The sequence below is a fragment of the Tripterygium wilfordii genome, chromosome 11 (genome assembly GCF_013401445.1).
Source record: "Tripterygium wilfordii isolate XIE 37 chromosome 11, ASM1340144v1, whole genome shotgun sequence".
NCBI lineage: Eukaryota > Viridiplantae > Streptophyta > Magnoliopsida > Celastrales > Celastraceae > Tripterygium > Tripterygium wilfordii.
In genome coordinates this window covers 14,251,787-14,272,626 of record NC_052242.1, presented here as the reverse complement: position 1 = coordinate 14,272,626, position 20,840 = coordinate 14,251,787, and the positions used below count along the sequence as shown (strand labels likewise).

The window sequence follows — 20,840 nt, the reverse complement described above, 5'->3', positions numbered from 1 at the left end:
TAGAATACCATATATATTCATGTAGAAAAATATATATATCTATATCCAAAACAAATGAGTTTCTTACATCAAATAAGAAATGTGTATGAACAATTAACTACCTACAACTTACAGTTCACAAACCAAAAACCATAAAAAGGACAGAGTACATACAAGTTCGCTCGGGAAAAAGGTCTATCCCACATTAGGAAAGATACCGGAGAAATTCGGTATCTTATCTACATGCTTCAGCGCAGACTCGGCAATCTGCCTGGTTCGATAGTCAGCATGCTGGAAAGCATCAACAAGTGCTGTACTCAGATTTGGATCTCCAGCAACATCATATGCTATACTATCAGTCCTCAAAAGCCTCTCAATAGCCCAAACTGCCCTCGTCCTCAGGTTTTCTGTCGGTTTCTCGTGCAGGAGATCAAGTATAGGCCTAACACCATCTACCTCCCACAAAACTTGCACCCCTTGTTCTATCTCAACCCCATCATCCAATAAAGTAGATAGTGCTGCAAGTGCTGCCTCAACTACCTTCTCATTTCTGTGATCTAAAAGTGCAACCAACTTCACCACAGCCTGTCCTTCTAAAAGGCAAAATGTTTCCTTCTGCGAACATATCCCGCGGTGGAGCCTGCACGAACCACTTATGAAAGTCTGTTTACTATAACATGGAAAAATTGAAGCACAAAATCCAGGTGCTGGCAAATCAGGCAATCTCGTCAAGTTTTTCGATTCTTGGGATAAGTTTTTCAATGCCATGGCAGATACCATCTGTACATTGTCGAGTCCATTGGACTGAAGCAGTTCAGTAAATAAGGCAGTAAGATTGTGCTTACGGCAGAATGCAATGGCATCAGGCTCATCAGCCAAGACAAATGTAACCCTAGCAAGAACCCTGACAAGCCCTTCTAAGTATGGTGTCATAAAGCGGGTGCCCCTCATCTCTCCTTGCCGGATCTGTACCACTCTATTGGTGATCAGCCAAAACGAACCTTCATCTAGCATCTGCCGTGTGAGGCCCAAATCCTTCTCTGGGAGTTCAGCTAAAAGGCCTGCAGCCGCTGCCTGCTCTTCAGTGATTCCTATATTTTCTGATATGACACTAATTAGATTGCCAAGCTGTCCAACCGTGCCATGCAGGGCATCCGCTAGTTCCTGACCCATGTGTGGAGAGAGATTCTGGAGAAGTTTTATGGAAGCTAGTTGCAAATCCCTCTGGGGAGCTTCGATGAACTGAACCAAACTGATAGTAGCACCTGAGCTTTTAATGGCAGCTACAACACTCGAAACAGTGAACTGAGAACTGGTCAAACCAACAAGAACCTGAATAAGTTTACATTCAATAGCTGGACCAGTGTTGCTAATTAGATGGAGTAGGTTATGGATTATGTCTTCCGAAACCAGAGTCCGGTGGTCAGGACCAACAGGAATGGAATCGAAATCATAACCTGAGCTCACAACATTAGCGAGAATTGTTGAAGAGAGCTCTTTCAATCGCATGGGAAGCTGATTAGCACCAACCGTAAAGAGGTCCTTGAGGAGAGGGGGAAGAATTCCCGATTCAATCAACACTTTGGCACTTGGATCAGAAGATGAAATTTGGTTAAGAGCTTTCAAAGCAGCTTCTCTTGACTGCATGTTACCACTTTTCATGATATTGATCAGAGATGGACCCACAGTTTTAGCCACAAGGATTTTCACGTCATTGTTCAAAACTAGATCACCAAGGCATGAGGCCATGGACAGTTTTGTTTCTAGTGAGCCTGCAGGCATTCATTCTAGTGCAAGATTAACCAGAGTAAGACAATGTTTATATTTTGAGAACAGACCTTGGAAGTTCAGAGTATAAAGAACAAACCATTAAGGACTAAAAAATAAACTACACACCAATCATTAAGAAAACGTATAATCTTTTGATAACCAAGAGTAAGAAAATAACAAAAGGGCGTAAGGGTTGCAGATGAAGTTATGACTATGGATTCTTCAAAAGAGTGGCATGTGCCATCATATACATGTATGACACAGGCAGCTGCAAGTAGAAAAATAAGGATGCCTTTAAAGAATTTGGGCCTCACTGATGATGCAAAACTGTTAATCTTGTGGATTCTTTCATTTATTAAATTTTTTTTTTCCTGCTTCTAGTTTTTGTTGACAAAGCAATATGTCCCAAATGAACGAGAAAAACTCTAAAGAAAAGATTAATGCATCTCAAAGGAATATCAGCAACCATGGAAAACATTATAACTTCTGTAACAAACAAATATAGAACATATTCATGTGTTTGATACCATTAATAACAAAGGACCACCATGAAATTTGCAACAAATAGAGGGAAGCAATGAGAAGAGCAAAAGGAACGTTGAGTTATATGAGGATAGCATAAGCACCTTTAAGGATTTGGTTGAGAAGAGGCTGCAATCTGCCATTTTCAGCCATCTTCTGCACATTGGTCTCACACCTCTCCAGATTTTCCAATGTTTCGTCTGCTTTCTCAACAGTCAAAACATTTTCTGATTTGCTGCTTGCCATTCCAACCAAAATAAGAATCGCTCCATTGACTGAGCCAATCTTCTCACAAAGGACGTCAGACTTGGAGAGTTCGTACAGCAAAGAAACAGCTTCTTCCCTCTCTTTGCATTGCTCACGAGACAATAACTTGACGATAGTTCGCATGGTGTCTCCCTCAGCCAGTATTACCTGCAAAATGACGAGAACCCATCGTTAGGGAGCAGTGAGAACATTTAGGCTATTGCATCACATATAGAAGACATTAAAATCAGCAAGCCTGTAATGACCTTATTATCAGCATCTTCCTTGACCACAATTCGAAGGGTTTCAAGAGCTATACACTGAACTTTCCTAATGCTACTCTTCAACAAGTCAATAATCATAGGTATTAACTCGGCATTGCGCACAACATGCTTATTTGATTGGTTTTTTCGGCAAATATACTGGACATACTTCAAAGAATGCAAAACATCACTTTCTGGACTGGCTAGATTCAATGACCGACGAGCTAAATCAAGCTGAACAGCTTCATTCCTAGCAGTCCACTCTTCGATGGTGTGCCGCAGAGCTATACTGGGTTTCAGCTCCGTACTTCGTAATTCTTTGTGAGTCAATGGGCAAAGCGGCCTTCGACCACTCTCTTTGCGTTCCTTGAACCACATCTGAACCGCTTCACGTTCAAAAGTCTGCCCATTTTCCAAGTTGACAGGATCTCGCATAACTTGTTTAGTCAAAGGGCAAACAAATGCATCATAAATAGGCTCAATGTGCAGTCTCTCAAATTGACCACTCTCGTCTGACTGGCTACCAAAGTTATAACTTCCATCCCAGCTCTCAGCCATGTGGCCTAAATTACGCGCTACAAGAAAGTAATATGACAAAAATGGTATATGGGTCAACACTCAACCAGCACTCGTTATAACAATATTTACCATCAATCAATTTTAGAGTTAAGAATCAAAATCAGCCACAAGAAAGAGAAACAAAATTAAGTAGAACCAAAGGATGCCATTATCTGTACATTATTTTCTGAAAGTTGAAAGAAAGCAAAGGAATTTTGTTAATGCAAATCAATGGTTTGTGTAAGATAGTCAGATGCATAACAGTCTGAGTTTTCAACTTCCATTTTCTGGCTGAAGGAAGTCCTGGAAAATGAAACAACCGCCAATCAAGTAACAATGGTGGTCCTAAGATCCAAAACAACCACCATAATGATAAACAACAAAGGAAACTTGTGAATATGAGAAATCAATCAAATTGGGTATGAACCCTGCACCTAATAAAATTTAGAGTACGAGAAAAACACAAAATTTTGAAGAAAACCAATTCCACCCAAAATGGGTTGCAAATTTTATCTAAAAAAGAGTTGGAATTTATCAAACTGGCTAACCAATTTCACATTTGGATCACTTTGCCTTAACATATGACTCAGATCACTTCTAAAATTCCCCTACTTACATCAACATTATCTAGATGTGCCACACTCACAACATCAAAGCCAAGAAATGAGAGAAGACACACCTAACAGAGAAACGATTAGACAAAAGCCCTCAAAGCCAATTGTGGACTCCTCGAGAGAAATAGCTTCCAGATCCAAATTCTTCTTCTTCCATTCATCGACCAAAGAAAAGCAAAGCCCAACAGAAAGAAAAGATAAACCAAAATCTGGGTTTTCTTTGTAGTCGGTTTTGTAGGAGTTAGAAAGGAGATAAAGGGCTTTAGAGTTTAGAGAATAGGAAATTCAAGGGTTTTCCTATAAGTGGGAGAAACCATAAAAAAAAACCAGACGAATTATAAGTTAAATTACAACACGACATAAAATAAAAACCAAAGACAAACAAGAACATGTTGACTGAGAAGGAATAGTCTTTGATTCAACGCGTAACAGAGAGAGATGGATTGTATTGTATGTGGAGCTGGACAATCACCTTCCACAGACCCCACCAAGCTCATATCAACAAGAAAAATAAAATTTTATTATATAATGGAGGGAACCAACCACTGTAACTACCGATCATATAATTGTCTCATTAAAAAAAACTACCGCACAACTGAAGCGAAACAGTGCGTTTAGGTTAAAACAATCAACTTTTTTTTTTCCTTCCTTTTTGTCCTTTTAGGTAGGGCTGTACAGGTGTACATGGTTGATTTTGGTCCTTTTTTTTATATAAATTTAATTTATCGATTGTCGGTTTTCTCAGTTGATCCTCATTAACATATATTTAACAAAAATCGATCAATTTGTTTTGACACGATTTTTTTAGACAACTCTATTTTTATGATTGTTAGAGCCCTAAAAAATGTGATTTTTTTTTATTATCCTTTCCGTTGTATTGTATTTATAATGAAGTTGTTCTATCATTAATTTATTTTTTTTAATGTCCTTGTTGTTATATATTGATTATTAAGGCATCATCATGGTCTATGTAGTGTCTAATTAATATGAAGTTAGGATCACAAAAAAAGGTCGGTTCCCCAAGGACCCCGACCATTGTTAAAGGTCGGTTCCTCAAGGACCCAATCATTGTTTAGGCATAATTTAGAGTATGAGTGAAACGAGTGCTCGGGATTGCTGTATAAAATAGTTCCATTATGGGGTCAATTATTTTTTAAAAAATTTTAAAAAATTAAATTGTATTTAATTTTTGTCAAATTCAACATAGTCTCAACTAATCAGCATATGTTGTTGACTAATTAGCATGAGGAGACTTGAGGATATATGATGTATTAGGTTCTGCAAAAAAATACAGTACAGTTGACATGTCTTGGCACACAAACAGACAAGTCGTGGCATGTCTCACTTCAACTAGGACGAAGGCCAAAGGAAAGGATAGTTTGGTTCCTCAAAAGAATTTGGAGATCTTGCAAGCCTTCGGTAGAAGAAAGACCTACATTTGCTGCCAGGAAAGTTATGAGCCCTGCAGCTGCCAAAGATGATCATTTCAGGATCCCTTATAGACATTCTTTCAAAGCGTCATTTTGCAAGGAAACAATCGTTCTGCTACCGTCATTTTCCATGTCCATGCTGCTTCCACACGTTCAAGTTTCGACCTTCGACATAGTATCTTGTGAACAAACCCAATGAATTCAACAGATCTCCTCCGCAAATATGATGTCAAAAATGAGTTGTACTGTGTCAAAGAAGTAGCAATTAGACCAGTAAGACATAATTATCAGAGATACTAAGAAAAAACTGATGCTAAATAGACTACTGAACTTCACCTATTCATTAAATGAAAACATTAACAGGGGTATTCATAAAATTTCCAATTTCATTGTGATATGATTCAGAAATTCACATTCTTCTATCAGAAGAGTGAACCTTTATATACAAAAACAAAGTCATGGATCTATATATGGTTGGATACACATCATGCTGGCACACGCACACAAATCCTTAGAGAAACTTCAATCATATGCCTCACCAATTTCCACCCACCTTCTTCTTTGGGAATGTTAGGCTGATCAACCAAGAGTTGCAGTAGCGCTCCTAGATCACTAGCACTGCACCATAGTCCAAAATAAAAGTTATAAATCTCAGAATGTCAAATGTACAAACCAAAACATTGAATGTGTACACGTATAAACACTAAAGATAGAGTTTGGAGGCCCCAGAAGGTCAGAACAACTAAAAGAAATGTGCAAATTACACTTGAAATCAGAAGCTGAGTGAGAAGATTTGTTGAATGGATCAGAGAAGGTAGGGTTCCTCTACATACAAACACTTCGAGCTAAAATCAATTATTGTTCATACACTGCTCAAACTCTTTATGGGGGTATTGGGAATAAAAATTTGGAAGTAAAGAAAAAAGTCCATAGATTTCATTAAGCTTTCCAAGTTTTTGAGGGAGACTGTATCAGAAATATCTAGTACCGTTGATGGGTTTGTTTACACTGCAACATTTAGCAAAAATAAACAGTAGCCATTTTAAATCTGTTTTCTCAATCTCAGCAGTACACCTTCATCAGTTGGTGAATGAGATTCATAACCCAAACATCCTAACTACATTAAGGATCATGCTTATCATAATTTGAAGAGAAAAATAAATTGATCCTATACATTTGCTCATCTTAAAGCTTTGCATACCTAGGTTTCAAGGCAAGTGATGAAAGTGCTGAAACAATAGATGACTTGAGAAGGTACCTGACAAACCAAAACTCAAGGTGTCACTAAGAATCTATGTAAGTTCATTTACAGACAGCAATACATATAAATCAAAGCAGAACATCGAAGACCATTGGGCTGCAGCACAGTGACATACTCAGAATGATGCATGTCATAAAGAATCCTGAGCCCATCCAAGCAATCCGCAAGACAAGGTTTAACCCCAATTCGATTATGCAGTTGCTTGGAGCTCGGCTGACTTGAACCAACTTTTATCAGCTGTCCACTATTACGATGCATCTTCTCCATATAATCGACGATATTCCGCATCTCTTCCCTGAACAAAGGATAATAACAATCATCTCTGTTTCCAGTAACCTTTATAATACTGCACTCCAAAATATATATAAAAAAACAGCAATTTTGGAAACAAATGAACAGTTAAAACAAATACGAAGTTTGAAAAAAAAAATCAAAATGACATCTTCATTCAAAGCAATATGATCTCCTAGGACCCGTCTCGTTTTCCCCTAAATTTTTTTGGTGTAAAAGAAAGTAGAGAGCAAAGTAGGAAAGACAAGCTAAAAAAATATAGGAAAAAAAAAAAAAAAACTAACATCGTCTTCTTCATTGATAGCAAGATGATCTCCAAAGATTCCAACTGCTTACGAAATACGGAGACTTCAATTCCATCCACACAATTCAAAGTACCATAATTTCTGAGATCTTGAATAGTCTAATCAATAATAATACCCAAAACAAAAAAAAAAAATCAGACTTGAACCCAAAAGGAAACTGAAATTGACTGTGTAGTGACTTACCTCTAACCTCTCGATAATGGAAGAAGCGTTCCTAAACTGTTGAACTAGAAGACCTTGAAGCTGTTCCCATTGATCCATCTTTTCTCTCACCTTCTTGAAGTTTTGCTGATACTTCTTCACCACCGCTTCCATCTATTCAGTCTCAACGACCAATTTACAGCGAGCGAGCGAACCCTTCATTTTCATGACAAAACCTCACTAAATAGGCCGAGCAGCGCTTCTCCAGGCCCAAGATGCCTTATAAAGTTGGGCCTTTACCTCACTTGTTTCTTTATGACCCATTTACAGCGAACCCCTTAGGCCCTTATATGGGCAGAGCCGGGCCAATCGTTTATAGGCCATAATAGGGCCGCCCACTAGTGGCTCCTTCGCAGCCCTGTCTGTTTACATCAGACGGCTTCGTTCCCGGGCAGGATAGGTGAAGTCTGCGGCTCAGCTTTGGGGGATCCATGTCCGTTCATCAATACTGACGTTGAATCTGAATGGAAGAACAAGAAGGAAACCGAGGTGTCTTGGAAACCGAGGGGCAACCCGAAAATTCCCAACGAGGAGGAGTAATATATGGAGAAGGAGAAGGAGATGAAGATGAAAATGTATTGCGATTCTTGGACTCCATGGACGGTTACCTTAGTCTAAGGGACTCTTTATGTGCAACGCTTCGCCAGGTTCTTCAAGCCAGAAATTGATTTGTCTGTTTCAAGTTTTGGACGGTGATGTCAAATGGATTGCCATGTTTTATGTGATTGATTTTAGCTTGTCGAAATTGTCCATCGACCGTTTGATTTTGATGTTCTTGGCTCTGACATAGTTTAATTTTAAGGAAGAAATTAAGTTTAATGTTTAAAAATCCCAGTGTGATTTTGATACATGTGTTGTAGCTTTTGAATAGCTATTCATTTTGTAGTTTAAAGAAATATGAGATGTGAAAAATGAAAGAATGGAAGTGGACTATTTCAAGAAGAGGAAGGAGGGAGAGCTAGAAAGAACTTGAATGGCAGTAATTAGGAAGAATATGGATCCAAAAAGGTCAGTGACTCAGTGATATAGAGTGTGGCCTTATAGGATTGACTGGGTGAAAGAGGATAGTTGGGATTTCTGTTGCTGATTCTTGCTGTCATGGTAGAATTCACTTGTATTAGTATTCTGTTAAAAGTTCAGTAAAAGAATGAATGACATCAATTGATAAGCTTACTTCTTTTTGCAGGGATGGTTTGAATTAGCAAGTGCTAGGCACTCTATGGGTGCATTACGTGTCAATGGGACTTTATTGGATCTCAAAGTCCATCCTGCTGCTATCTCATTGACATTAAACCAGGATGATGGTAGATTTACTTCTTTCTTTTAACTCTTTTAGTGACCGAATGTGATTGATTTTGTGCCGCTATCAATAAGAAGATTCTGTCATATAGGGCCAATGTATATTGGATTGAATTATAGCCAATTGTGAGGACTGAGGATGCCATTGAAGGGGCATTTCAATGTGGGATTGAGGGGTTTGTCAAAATTTCTAGAATGAAAATATAGAAGAGTGTTTACGTGCATGTCAATGGGCAATGCAGTCACATGTAAAAAATTGGAAGTTCAAGAAAGATAGACCCTATTTTGGTAATAGATAAAATAGCACATAATCGTTGATAGTCCAAAATAAATTATTCTCATGATGTGATCATCTTTTACTTGCAACTAATGAACTCATGCATCATAAATCGTACACTGCATGTGTTAATCAAAATTCGTGTGTGGAACTTACGTGATTGTTCTTTTGCAGTTGACTCTGAGCTAGAGCAACCACACTTCACCTTGTGCAAGTGGGTGTCCTCTGGGAATGAAAAAAGCTCTTCCCGGGAGGCAAAATCCGAGGAGGATGATTTGCTTAAGAAATCTGTCAGTCAACATCTACAAAACCATGGCAGTTCCCAGATGTCTGGTATGGTTATACGATTCCTGTATGTGGAAAATTTGGTAGATGCATTGCTTAGAATTGCTGAACAGTTACAGTATAAGGGATCCAAGCAAAACAACTTGAACTTGAAGTCTTGAACAGTTCTAAAACCACTTGCAATTACAAGGTTCATGGCCTAATTCCAAGCAAAAAAACGATAATAATAAATGGCAATACATATTCTGTTGCATCTTGGAACCATCTTTATATTATTTCTGCTTCATAGGCTCTGTCTCACTTTCATTTTCCAATTTGCATGCAGAAGGTAAAACCTCATCAAAGAATGGAGCTACACCTAAGGTTGATGACCAAGTAAGAATTCGAACAAAAAAATAACATTTATTATTATTTTGCAGTTTTAGTTTTTGTTCAGAACGGAACCTTTTTAGTCGTTCATTTTGAGCCCATCTTAATGCTATCACCTTTACTGCTTTTGATTTGTTTTAGTTTGTCACTTTCCATATGTGTAGTACTGGTAGGTCAAACACCATAGTCAATATCCTTGTGGCATTCTGTAATTGTCAATTGTGAAATAGGTAGTGTAAAATTCATCTCTTTTTTATACTCTAGGTTCCAAAGGAGCGAGCTAAATCACTCTCAATGTTTGGAACTCTAGTTTCACCAAAGCTTCGAGCTGCCCAACAGTCATTTGAGACAGGCGCATAATTTAGCAAGAATTTTTATGAAAGGTTCTGGAACAGTGTGGTAAACTATTTGACGATAACTGTTTTCATGTAGCATTGGAGAACATTGTTCAAATAGCAAACATACGTTCATCAGTGCTAAATGCTTATGATCAAGTTCAAAGAGAATCGAAGGGCAACGAGGGATGAGAAGGAATCGCTCAGTTTAGGTTTTCAGGTAATCATAAATTACTGATGGTAATTTTTTTTCCCTTCATTTTTTACCACCGTCTCTCATCATGAGCCAACGGGGCGTTGTGCATGCTATGATTTTCCTTACCCTGATTAACTGCATGGAAAGAAAAACTATACATTCAACCTTACTTAATTGCTGATGGCTTGCTTATGCAACTTAGGGGGCGCTGATATGAGTTTCCCAACAATGGACTCGGATGGCAATGAAGATTCTTCACAGTATTTGTGCATGAAAAGATTGCTGCCTTTGCATCTGCCTCATGTCCACTTCTGCTCATTCATTCCACTAGATCCAACTAATTATGCGTTATAAATTATGCCTATTGATTTTTTCTTACTTGTTTTCACTATTTTCGTAGGCTCACCCTTTGTTTAATGCATGGTAATGTGTCTTTTTTGTTTGGTGCCCTTTGCACTTTTACAAGTTTCGTTCATTTAGAAGTGAATGTGCCGAGCCCTTGGAAGTGCCCGTACATTTGTTGTGGTAAAATCACTGAACTCTGCATTAACAGAGTCTGGAATACGGAGGCATTAGAAATACATTACTCTTGCTGCTTCATTGAGGTGGGAAATGTGGTATAAGGCAACAATTAATTTCGCCAGATCATCACTTCGATTCCCCAGAATTAGTCATAAGGCATAGCAAGAGATAAAAAAAACAATAGAATATTACATCAATATATAAATACATCAGATCATACCAAACAACTTTACAACCGTCCAGCTCTTATTCAAAGCATCAGAGCACACAAAAAATGGCCACAATGATCAAACCATTAACAAAACGGGGTAATGTGGGAAGACTGGATAGAGAAAGTAAAAAGGATTGACAGCTAGAAAGCATTCCAATGATCGGAAACTTTCTTCGGAGATTGATGTTCCGAAGAGACCTTAAACGGCCCGCTGGAGCCAAATGGGTCTGCGTCGTCAAAAGAAGAGAATCCATGACCCCGACCAAAGTCTTTGGTACTGTTTATGGAATCAAACCTTGAGAACTTATCGCGTTGTGGAGAAAATCCACCTTCATGTATGCTGAAGGAATCGAATCTCGAAGAACTGTCAAAATGATCACCTGCCTCACTGTATCTTGGGGAAGAGTTGCCAAACCTGGAAACTGGAGTGGCGGGGACGGACTCTTCAAAAAATATACTCTTCTTATGGAAGGCACTTTCTGTAGTTGGAGATTCTGTTCTTGTTGGGTTTACACCAAAATCACTGGACCCAAAGAAATCTCTATGCTCAGAATCTGAGTCCTGTCAAATGGAAAAAGTTGAAATATGAGATTTATACCATAATCAGGCAATAGCCTATATATGCAACCAGATGTTTTGACAACGAATACATCACACACATTATAGCAGCCAACAGTTGGGGAAACACAAACAACAATATCAGTAATAAAATAAGCTCCTAATATTTAAAAGTTGGAGAGAGCCTCTTCTCCCTTATCACAATGAGGTCCTGCCAATGAGAATTACAGTCCAAAGGACATACCAACTTCATTAATCTATTTGGGTTAAATACTTGAGACAATTCTGCTGATTGCATACTCTGGTGGGAAAAATTACCTATTATCATGACGAGTTATTAAAAGCTAACAATGAATATATGCATGCACAATTGTAGCCAATATGTGCAAAATGCAATGAAGATAAGAGTTTTTGCATACTTTGGTGGACACGAATATATATGCCATGAACAAACATGGGTCCAGGTTTGATTGAATAAAACCAACAGATAATAGGCCACAAGTGTACACCATAATTGCCAAAGGTGCCAATTCTAATCCTCATATATAAAATTGCATGTTTTTCAGAACAAAATTCTCTTTATATTCATGTACAAATATGACACTGAAAACAAATAACATCCTGTAGAAGCTATAATTATTAGGAACTGCTAACTTTCCAGTGAACTGGACACCAGTATAGTGTTAGATATACACGACTTTCAGAAACAATAGAAATAAGCATAAGCAAGTGTGGTCTCACACTCTCCCTTAGAATTAGATGGGTTAAATCCCCATATGGAGCCAGTGTAGTGTCAGATATATATGACTTTCAGAAACAATAGAAATAAGCATAACGAAGTTTGGTCTCACCTTAGAATTAGATGGGTTAAATCCCCATACCGAGTCTGTATCATCAGGAGCATCAAAGGCAGCACCCCATGATTCATCAAAACTTCTGTTGACAGATAGGGAAGTAAGAACTAAACCATGATGCTTGTTATTTAAAGACCAACACAAAATATGAAGAAAATAATATACAAAAATAGATCAATGCCCGTACCTATGTGTTTCTGCATCTACTTCAGTGCTCCTTGCAAAAACATCAGAGAATCCTTGAGAAGGACTTTCTAGGGCACTCCTTCCAGGACTCCTCAACGATTCATCTTCACTATGGGCATATGCAGATTCACTTTCAACAGCATGTTCCCCGGGACTGAAAAGGCTACCAGATTTCCCATCAGCATTTGACGATGAATTAGGGGTTAGACTACCGTCAGAGGAAGCCTTTTCCGTCTGAGCATTAGCAGATCTTGATTTCGGAGAAGTGACTATATTTTTCACATCAACAGTGAGATCATTGCCAAATCCTGAAAGTGCAATACAAGGGGAAGAGATATTACTTAAAGATCTTTGTCAAAATACTGGAGCAAAATGCATTTGCAGAAAAAAAAAAAAAAAAAAAAAAAGAGCAGGTACTGGGAGAGAAAAAAATGACAACCGAAGTATTAAAGCATAACAGTTAGTCCCTCCTTTGCAACCAGGGAGCATACCTTCATCTTCAAACTTATCCCATTCTTCATCCCACACAGCAGCATTCTCTTGAATTCCAGGTTGCCAGCCTTAAAAGTAATAAATGTAAAATGGTGATTGATGGACCCCAATAAGAAAATGAATGTTTGGGAGTGAAGAAAAGTCAACTATCTAAAACGACACAATATATTGTGAATTATAGCAACTGCAACATATTCCAGATGTGCTAAATGGATAGTCAAAAAAGAGCCCCATTCTCATGCTTTTAAAACTTAAAGATGCAGGAAGGAAAAGAATTCATCACAAATAGTTTATTATTAAAATAACCACACTAAATAAGAGATTGGTTCCATTGATACACTATCAAGTATCAATTTTAAATCGATAAAGGGCACAGAATAGCAAGATGCCCAATATTTTCATTTGAAATCCTAATGCCAAATCAGAAAAAGATAATGTAAAGACTTCAACAAGGAAGCCAGATTACACATATTCAGCATACTACAGGCATTGAGACAATGTCACAAGAAGCCACATGAAAGGGAAAAGTGAAGCTAAACAAACCTAATGGAAGCTCAATCACTGCAGTTGATTTAACATCTAATCCATGCTTCTTGCAACGTTCTGTTAACACCTTCACAAGCTCTTCAAGATCTGATTGTACTCGATCAGCACGGACCTAAAATAAGTTAATGTTAGAAGATTTTATATAAAATATAATGATCCAAGCATAGGTTATTTCTTCTAGCTCACCTGAAGGATGCCATCTGCACTGCCACCTTGTTCCATTTTAATTATTGCTTGATTCAACTCCATCTTCCTCTCCTAAAGTTTTTCAAGAGAAGTCATAATCATTGTACAATATTTGAAAACTTTTTCAAGAGAAGTCATCAATTAGGATGTCAGACCATACACACTTCAATGGTATTGAAAACCAGCAGCTTAGAAACAGAACAATATCAATGAGCAGTAGCTCAATAATGAACAGGTAACCAAATGAACCTTCTTCAATTTAGAGGATAACTGAATTCGAAATAAGAAAGCTTTGATAGTGACTTGGTTTAATTCCATAATGGAAAAAGAAAGTACTACCCCTAAAGGAGACCATAATGGAAACGAAAATATCAATAGTACCTGAATTTCCCGAAATGTTGCCTCTTCAATAGTTAATTTAGATGCTATTTCTGCAACTTGCTTGTACTTCTCTTCATATTTCTTACCCAGTAATTCTGCCTGTTAAGGTGAATTTTTACCAATATCAATCAACTAAACAATGTAGTATATAAATCAGAAGATGCACAAGTATTAATTACAAAAAGGTACCTCTCGCTTATCTGCCAAAGCTCTTTCTGTAATTTCATTTAGTCTATTATCACATCGGCTTTTATAGAGAACCTGATAAACAATGAACGAAGAAGTATAAATAGGAAGCAATTCAATGCCAAGATAACCACCACTATCATCATCATCTACTAAGCTTTGATACAAATATTTGGGGTCAGTCACATTGATTCATATTGAAGAGAGTTGCTACAAAGAATCACTTTTGCCATTCAATTCAATCTTCACCTTCAGTAGTCCTATATCATTCATGTCTTCTACTTTTACTTCCATCATATCTTTTCAACCTCCATCCTCTTCCCCACATCTCCTACTCTCTAAATTGTACCTGCTCACACCATCTTAGATTATTTGCATACCATCTAAACAATTCTCACTCATATTCCATCAAAGCAACCTCACCTTAATAACCCTGTTCTGTATCATGTCTTTCCTTGCGTTCATGAATAGCACATGTTTCTAGAATCAGCAACATTCATTTTTGGACTCATTGTCTCTCAACAGTTGAACATTCCATGCCATACATCATCACACACATATAACCCACTTACAGTATAAGGATATTTTTTTATCTCTCCAAACACCAAAATGTGTTGAGTTTGTAAAGGAGAGACTATAAAGATAAACTCAAGCTTCCCAAGTTTAAAATGCATATAGGTATACAACTCTCGTGCACAAGGCTCTCACAATGGGCGGGGTCGGGAAAAATATGATATACGTAGACCTTACCCCAACATAATATGTGGAGAGACTGTTTCCCAGAATTGAACATGTAACCTCTAGCTTGCACCCATGCAACTCTACACTAGAATCTTTTACCCTTGCCAAGAATCTTTCCTTCACAACCCAATGGATTGTTTTGACTACTTTTACCCTGGCCATGGGGCAGGTCAGTTGCTTTGGTCATTCAAGCTTTTCTTTTTCTTCTTTTTCATTGTAGGAGAAAGATTGGGGCTATAATGTGCAACGGGAAAAATAGTTTTTTATGAAAGTGTGGAATTTTCTAGTACTCACTAAAGCAGCATAACAGAAGGTATGGACTTGCACAGAATTCCCAAAATGTAAGGTGAGATCCAAAGAGAGCGAGGAAATGGCTGATGCAATTCTACTACAAGTATGTTGGATCACACAGAGAGAGGACCAAGAGAAATTTTTGGGTAGAACAATACTTATAAGATGGTTCGCAACAATTCGTTTTCGTAATACTTGGAACTACTTTGTAAATGAATATTTTTTGTTTGATGTCAAAGGCATCATTAATTCTCAACTCCAGTAAATGGGTGCCATTGCCTTGTAGCTTTTATTTAAGAAATTTCTTAATTTTCAAAAGTCAAGAAAAAAGTTCCCAATATATTTCTTACAAGAGCAAAGTGGAATTTCATTCTATGGAGTTCGTTCACCCAAAGTTTCTTTTTCTTTCATGCAAAAATACCTTTAATCAAAATGAACTAGGGGGTGGCTAATATTTAGATGTTTGTGAAGGGCTGTTGTTGGTACAAAACTACAAATTTACCCTACATCTCCATTTTTTTTCTCCTATTGATGTGGTTGAACAGTTAAATAGATTACCGGAGCAGCCTGAAGAAACTCAGTAAGATCTCATGCTGTCCAAGGTACTTCACTGATAAAGCGGATAAGGTGTCAGCTTGGTGAGTTTGACTTTACAACCAATGGCACTTCAAAGCCATAAGGAAACAGCGGTTTATTTGTTCCTTCATTCATTTTCACATACCATCATATTACTCTTATCACTCGGAAAAACATTAAATCATTAGACAACATTTGCAAGAGACAAGGCCACTCTGAACTACATAAGAATAGAACATACAATAGACAAGGTAACCAGCATGCCTTTATACAAAACACGACCAACATTCTTTCCCATAACTCCAAAATTGTAGCACAAATATTTACTCATGTAGACAAGTGTTGCATGCTCGCTCTATTTTATTTATTTTTTCCCTTTTTGGAGGCTGGAGCAGAGAAGAGGGTTGCCTATAGATGAATACACCAAAAGCAAAAGACAACATAAAAACCACTTACAAGTTCCTGCATCTTTGTGCGATAGAACTCGATCTTCTCCTTTGAATCCAAAATCAAATTTTCTCTTCCATCAGCCTATAAGTCAATGCTTCCCTTAATATTGCTTGAAGAACATATTACAGTAAAAGGGTAAATGATGTAGACACAAATCATAACCAGAGGACAAAAGATACTATATCTCAACTTAAACCCGAGAACAACAAGGATAATGGAAGGAGTAATCCTTAAATTCATGAGTTCAAGAACCACCAAGATATAAACCATATTGAAATAGTAAAATGAAACAGCCTTTTAGGAAAAAAAACTCAAAAGGGTAAGTATAGTGCATTAGTGTGGCTGACTTGATCGAAGGAAAGACAACCAAAAAATCATGTTAACTTCACTTTTCCCAGCAATTGCCGGACTCATATTAGTCTACGAAGTTAACAAGTACTTTTATTGTGCTGTTGCATTTCAAACTATTCAAGGACAATCAGTTTTTTAAAAGGAAGAAAATTCTTATGAAATGACTCAAAATGGGTATGAATAGTGTGGCTAATTTTTAAAAAAAAAAGGTTAAAAGAAAATGCCTTTTCAGCAGCTGGAGTTCCATCTGTAAGGTTTGAAGCCATAAAAGTCTGCTCCCCATTACCAAGTTGATCTTTAAAAGAATCATTCAGAGCAGGTGCCCCTGCCTTTTGCTGATTGGACGGCATTGCACCATCAGCCAAAGAAGAAGTTGGCGGAAGTGGTGGCCTCAAACCAGATGCAAGGGTTATTGTACGAGCACCCATCACCTGCTGCTGTCCAAAACCTAGTGATAAAGAGTCAACAACTCTTCAACAAGAAAAATCTCAGCCGGTTCACAATTGAGAAGAGAAGTAAAAACACTTGACCAATACCAGAATTTGAGCCCCAAGCAGCATTTCCGAACGCAACTCTGGGTTGGCCAGTCATGGAGGAGAGAGTCTCATCAAACATTATGTTACTAGGAAGTGCTGCAGGAAGAGGACGACCTTCCTTGTACCGCTCCATCAGATAGAGGGCAAAGCAGAATTCCCTCAAAGAAAGCATACTATCATTATCCTGATCAGATAAGTCCCACACCTGCTTTAAGACATCTGGAAAAGGCCAAGCAGAGCATTGTGGGTCATAAGAATCAGTGAACAAAACAAGGATCTTAAGATGTTCATCATCAAAAGGAAAGTCCCTATTGATCACAGAGTTTCATCGAGCAATAATATAAAAAACAGAGCATAAAATACCCTGGAAAGGATTCTACATTATCATGTATGCATATGCATTTTGCAGTCAAGAAAAATACATAGTAATAGCCTGACCTACACCTATGGAAAGGTAATAATGATGGGCAATAACTTGCCTAAAAGATCTTATATAAAGTCTTTCGTATTCATCCATTAAGTGTTGTAAAATGGTTCCCAAGTTCCTGAATAATTGTAATGTATAAGCCTGAAACATAATGCCCACTAATCCCATAGCTGTCTCTCTTTCTCTCTCTCTTTCCCAGTGAAAATTGAAAATAACCTTACCTATTGGTAGCCTCCAACTCAAGAATAGAACCCGTGCCTGCTCACCAGTGATTCTTCCATCTCTGTCATCATCTACTTCCATAAAGACTTTCGTATACTTTTGAACATCAGATGGTTTCATCTTCGGCCACGGAAGCTGTGAATTGTCAGAAGAATTTGCTTCCACAACAGAAATACCAGAAGGGGGAAGGGTGGGCATACTTTGAGCAGAATATTGTGGACTTATACTCGATGAAGACGGTGCCTGCGGAGGCTGACTGCCTAAAGGCTGCATTGAAAAAGCACCTTGCAAAGCATCAAGTGACCTAGGCTTCACTGAACTTTGGGCTCCACTGGAAACTGAAGCAATTGCTGAAGAAGCTGGTGCACTACTAGCTGCATAGCTTGGTGTCAAAGGTCCCTGTTTTGTTGCAGAGGTAGCTACAGAAAACCTATCGCCTCCAAAAAATGAATTGGAAGAACCCCCATTTCCAGAAACAGCTGACACTTTTAAATCATTTGCAGTTGACTGAGAGGTCATTGAAGGTAGATTTTGGGGCTGTGAAGTAGCTGAGGGCATTGATGGACTAACCCCTCTGGGTTCAGTCGAAGTTCCACCAGTCCTCCCACCGAGCCAATCATTTGAGATGTTCAAGCCGATGGCACCAAGACCAGCAGTAGCAGCAGGCATAACTTGATGCGGAATAGAAGCAGAACCAGGAGGCATCACCTTAGGTGGACCCACCATACCACCTCCAGGACCTGCAATCCCCTGAGGGGGCCGACCAGCAGGAATGGCTTGAGGTGGTCCCATGGAGTGACTTTGCTGAGAATGAAAATATTGCTGGTTCGTACTAGAGTTTGGAACTCCTGGTCCTCTAAAACCAAAATTCTGAGATGCTGGTGGGGTAACTGCACCCATCGGTGGGACAGATGTAGCAGCCATTGAATTCGATTGATTAGCAGGGGTGGAAGGAAGAGAAATCTTTGGTGGTGGAATTTTCGCTGCAGCAGGACCATATAACGCAGCCTTAACAATGTCAGGTGTCAATTCCCGCCTACTTTGTGCCACCGTAACAAGTTTGAGAGCATTATAAAATTCTGCCCGACCAAGGAAACCCGCACGGGCCTGATCAGCGTGTGTCCATATCTGCAGACATATAGAAGAAATTTATCAGCATTATTCATATCATCAAGCATTAAAAAAATAAGCTTCCACTTCCCAACCCCAAAAATAGATTAGGTTAATTAACTCCCAAGCACAAGACTCTGACAGTAGAAGTAGGGTTGGGGAAGGGCAATATGTACACAATCTTACTGCATCATAGTGGAGAGGTTGTGTCCAGTATTTGAGCCTTTGGTCACTAGGTCACGATGTAGCAAATTAAGTAAATGGAACATAGCACATAAACCACAGAAAGCCCGTCTATGAGGTGTACTAAGCAGGGAAACTTCTCAGAAAATTTATTCAAAAGTTGTGTTCTAACTCAAGGATGCATGGATCTAATTATCTAAAATTCTGAATTTGTATCAGCAAATCTAATTCAAGGACACATGGATCTAAATTTCATATTTGCGTACTAAGCTATGTTATTCAGTGTGATTGGCTGTGATACAACAAAAGTTACCCTGGGCAAGGCATCAAAAGATTCAAACCATCCTTAAAAGTAAGTAACAGAATCATCAACCATACGTCGCATACTTTTCTAAATCACACATTCCATGGTTATGGTATTACCCATACTAGAGTATTTTTGCAAACTAAAGACAGAAAGTTCAATTTACGTAACAACTCTTGACAGAATACAAGTAATCCAAGTTACTCAACTTTCTGACAAGTAAACACTTACATGTAATTTCTTTCTTTTTATATGCAAAAAAAGAAGAGGGTGCTGTTTGATATCAAGGTCAAAAGATTGGAAAACAACTTAATAAAAACTTGAACAACAATATATTCAGTTGTCTCGGTTGGAACATAGTATTTTATTTCAAGTAACTAATTCTGCATAGGTAGCAAAGTGGAAGACACGAGTGTGGCTCCCTTGAGTTACCCCATCCGAGACCCGAACCTACACAGCGAGTGCATCTTCTGCAGTGTTTGACTCTTGTTCTTGAAAATTACGAAAAAACAATTAACTCAAAAACGATCGCAAATCAGCATTATGAGTACTATTGCCCTAGAATAAGAAACACCAGATCAAATAATTCAACCAGAACATCGTCCAATTTCTTCTAGTATAATAGAGCTTATATATTTCAGTCCTGGCGAAGAAGAGAAAAAGCAAAACACACATCATTCAAATTCCATACTATCATTACAAAGACAAATTGTAAAGAAGAAGCAGAACAAGTGAGAGAAACCTGAGCGAGGACTTGTTTTGACAAACCGGATCCTTGAAAGAAAGCTACAGCTTCATGTCCAGTGATCTTTCCATCCCCATCCAAATCCGCTCTCTTAAAATACAGCTCGAATTGATCCATATTTTGCCCCGCCATCTCGATCCGTCGAACAGTACGGTGCCCCCCTTTTTCCGCTCCTCTTGTAGTCGTCGGAGGCAGTTGCGATAGATCTGATCCGGTAATCCACCAAAAGCATTAATATCTCATGCAAGATAAAATCATCAACCGCTCACAAAGAAACTGTTAGAATTCAGATTGGACAGACAACGAAATCACCGCTCTATGGTTGCCCAACCAAGACCTGGATGATTTACAAATTATGCAGGAAGAGCACCTCCGTCTCCTTTCTCCTCCTCACTCACGCATCTGGTTGTTCTTCTTCCCCCACAAAACCCTCGACTCAACAATCTCACCCGAGTTGAACGAAGCAGCCTCAGAGGGAATTGGATCCCAGGTATAAAAAAAAGTAAAAAACTCCATTTTCGCTGAATATATATATATATAGATATAATTTCTACTAATTGGGCTTAACTACTGGTTCCGGT

General features: G+C 38.3%; 4 protein-coding genes across 12 annotated transcripts; 1 reads left to right on the top strand and 3 right to left on the bottom strand.

The window, feature by feature from the left end:
- Positions 1-22: 22 nt before the first annotated feature.
- On the bottom strand, positions 23-4,423 carry LOC120008527 (U-box domain-containing protein 44-like). Its single transcript, XM_038858881.1, has 4 exons — positions 4,018-4,423; positions 2,784-3,355; positions 2,376-2,685; positions 23-1,751 (listed from the first exon to the last, which is right to left on the bottom strand). The coding sequence occupies exons 2-4, from the start codon at positions 3,336-3,338 to the stop codon at positions 175-177; spliced, it is 2,442 nt and encodes an 813-aa protein (XP_038714809.1). The 5' UTR covers positions 3,339-3,355; positions 4,018-4,423; the 3' UTR covers positions 23-174.
- Positions 4,424-5,144: 721 nt separating this feature from the next.
- Positions 5,145-7,592, bottom strand: LOC120008945 (uncharacterized protein At5g43822). Of its 6 annotated transcripts, none has more exons than XR_005470571.1 (7): positions 7,423-7,592; positions 7,219-7,337; positions 6,759-6,938; positions 6,584-6,640; positions 5,936-6,000; positions 5,502-5,627; positions 5,145-5,420 (listed from the first exon to the last, which is right to left on the bottom strand). XR_005470571.1 is itself a non-coding variant. In XM_038859342.1 (7 exons), exons 1-7 carry the CDS (start codon positions 7,552-7,554, stop codon positions 5,406-5,408), a joined length of 708 nt encoding a protein of 235 aa, XP_038715270.1. In that variant the 5' UTR covers positions 7,555-7,592; the 3' UTR covers positions 5,145-5,405. The 6 variants fall into 6 exon arrangements, 5 of the variants coding, with proteins under 5 accessions (XP_038715270.1, XP_038715269.1, XP_038715272.1 ...); XM_038859342.1 differs by having other exon boundaries at positions 5,922-6,000; XM_038859341.1 differs by having other exon boundaries at positions 5,145-5,627; positions 5,922-6,000.
- A 240-nt stretch (positions 7,593-7,832) lies between these two features.
- Positions 7,833-10,801, top strand: LOC120009678 (coiled-coil domain-containing protein 115-like). 2 transcript variants are annotated; one of them, XM_038860353.1, is made up of 7 exons: positions 7,833-8,087; positions 8,627-8,744; positions 9,191-9,349; positions 9,627-9,676; positions 9,935-10,022; positions 10,103-10,225; positions 10,404-10,801. In XM_038860353.1, the coding sequence occupies exons 1-6, from the start codon at positions 7,905-7,907 to the stop codon at positions 10,195-10,197; spliced, it is 693 nt and encodes a 230-aa protein (XP_038716281.1). In that variant the 5' UTR covers positions 7,833-7,904; the 3' UTR covers positions 10,198-10,225; positions 10,404-10,801. The 2 variants fall into 2 exon arrangements, 1 of the variants encoding a protein (XP_038716281.1); XR_005470726.1 differs by lacking the exon at positions 9,935-10,022.
- A 95-nt stretch (positions 10,802-10,896) lies between these two features.
- On the bottom strand, positions 10,897-20,762 carry LOC120009677 (uncharacterized calcium-binding protein C800.10c-like). Of its 3 annotated transcripts, none has more exons than XM_038860351.1 (14): positions 20,561-20,762; positions 20,257-20,465; positions 17,917-19,045; positions 17,269-17,487; positions 16,957-17,180; positions 16,388-16,462; positions 14,327-14,398; positions 14,138-14,236; positions 13,757-13,828; positions 13,568-13,682; positions 13,024-13,092; positions 12,534-12,840; positions 12,344-12,428; positions 11,076-11,495 (listed from the first exon to the last, which is right to left on the bottom strand). In XM_038860351.1, exons 2-14 carry the CDS (start codon positions 20,389-20,391, stop codon positions 11,076-11,078), a joined length of 3,021 nt encoding a protein of 1,006 aa, XP_038716279.1. In that variant the 5' UTR covers positions 20,392-20,465; positions 20,561-20,762. The 3 variants fall into 3 exon arrangements, with proteins under 3 accessions (XP_038716278.1, XP_038716279.1, XP_038716280.1); XM_038860352.1 differs by having other exon boundaries at positions 20,572-20,762; XM_038860350.1 differs by having other exon boundaries at positions 10,897-11,495; positions 20,257-20,762.
- Positions 20,763-20,840: the final 78 nt, after the last annotated feature.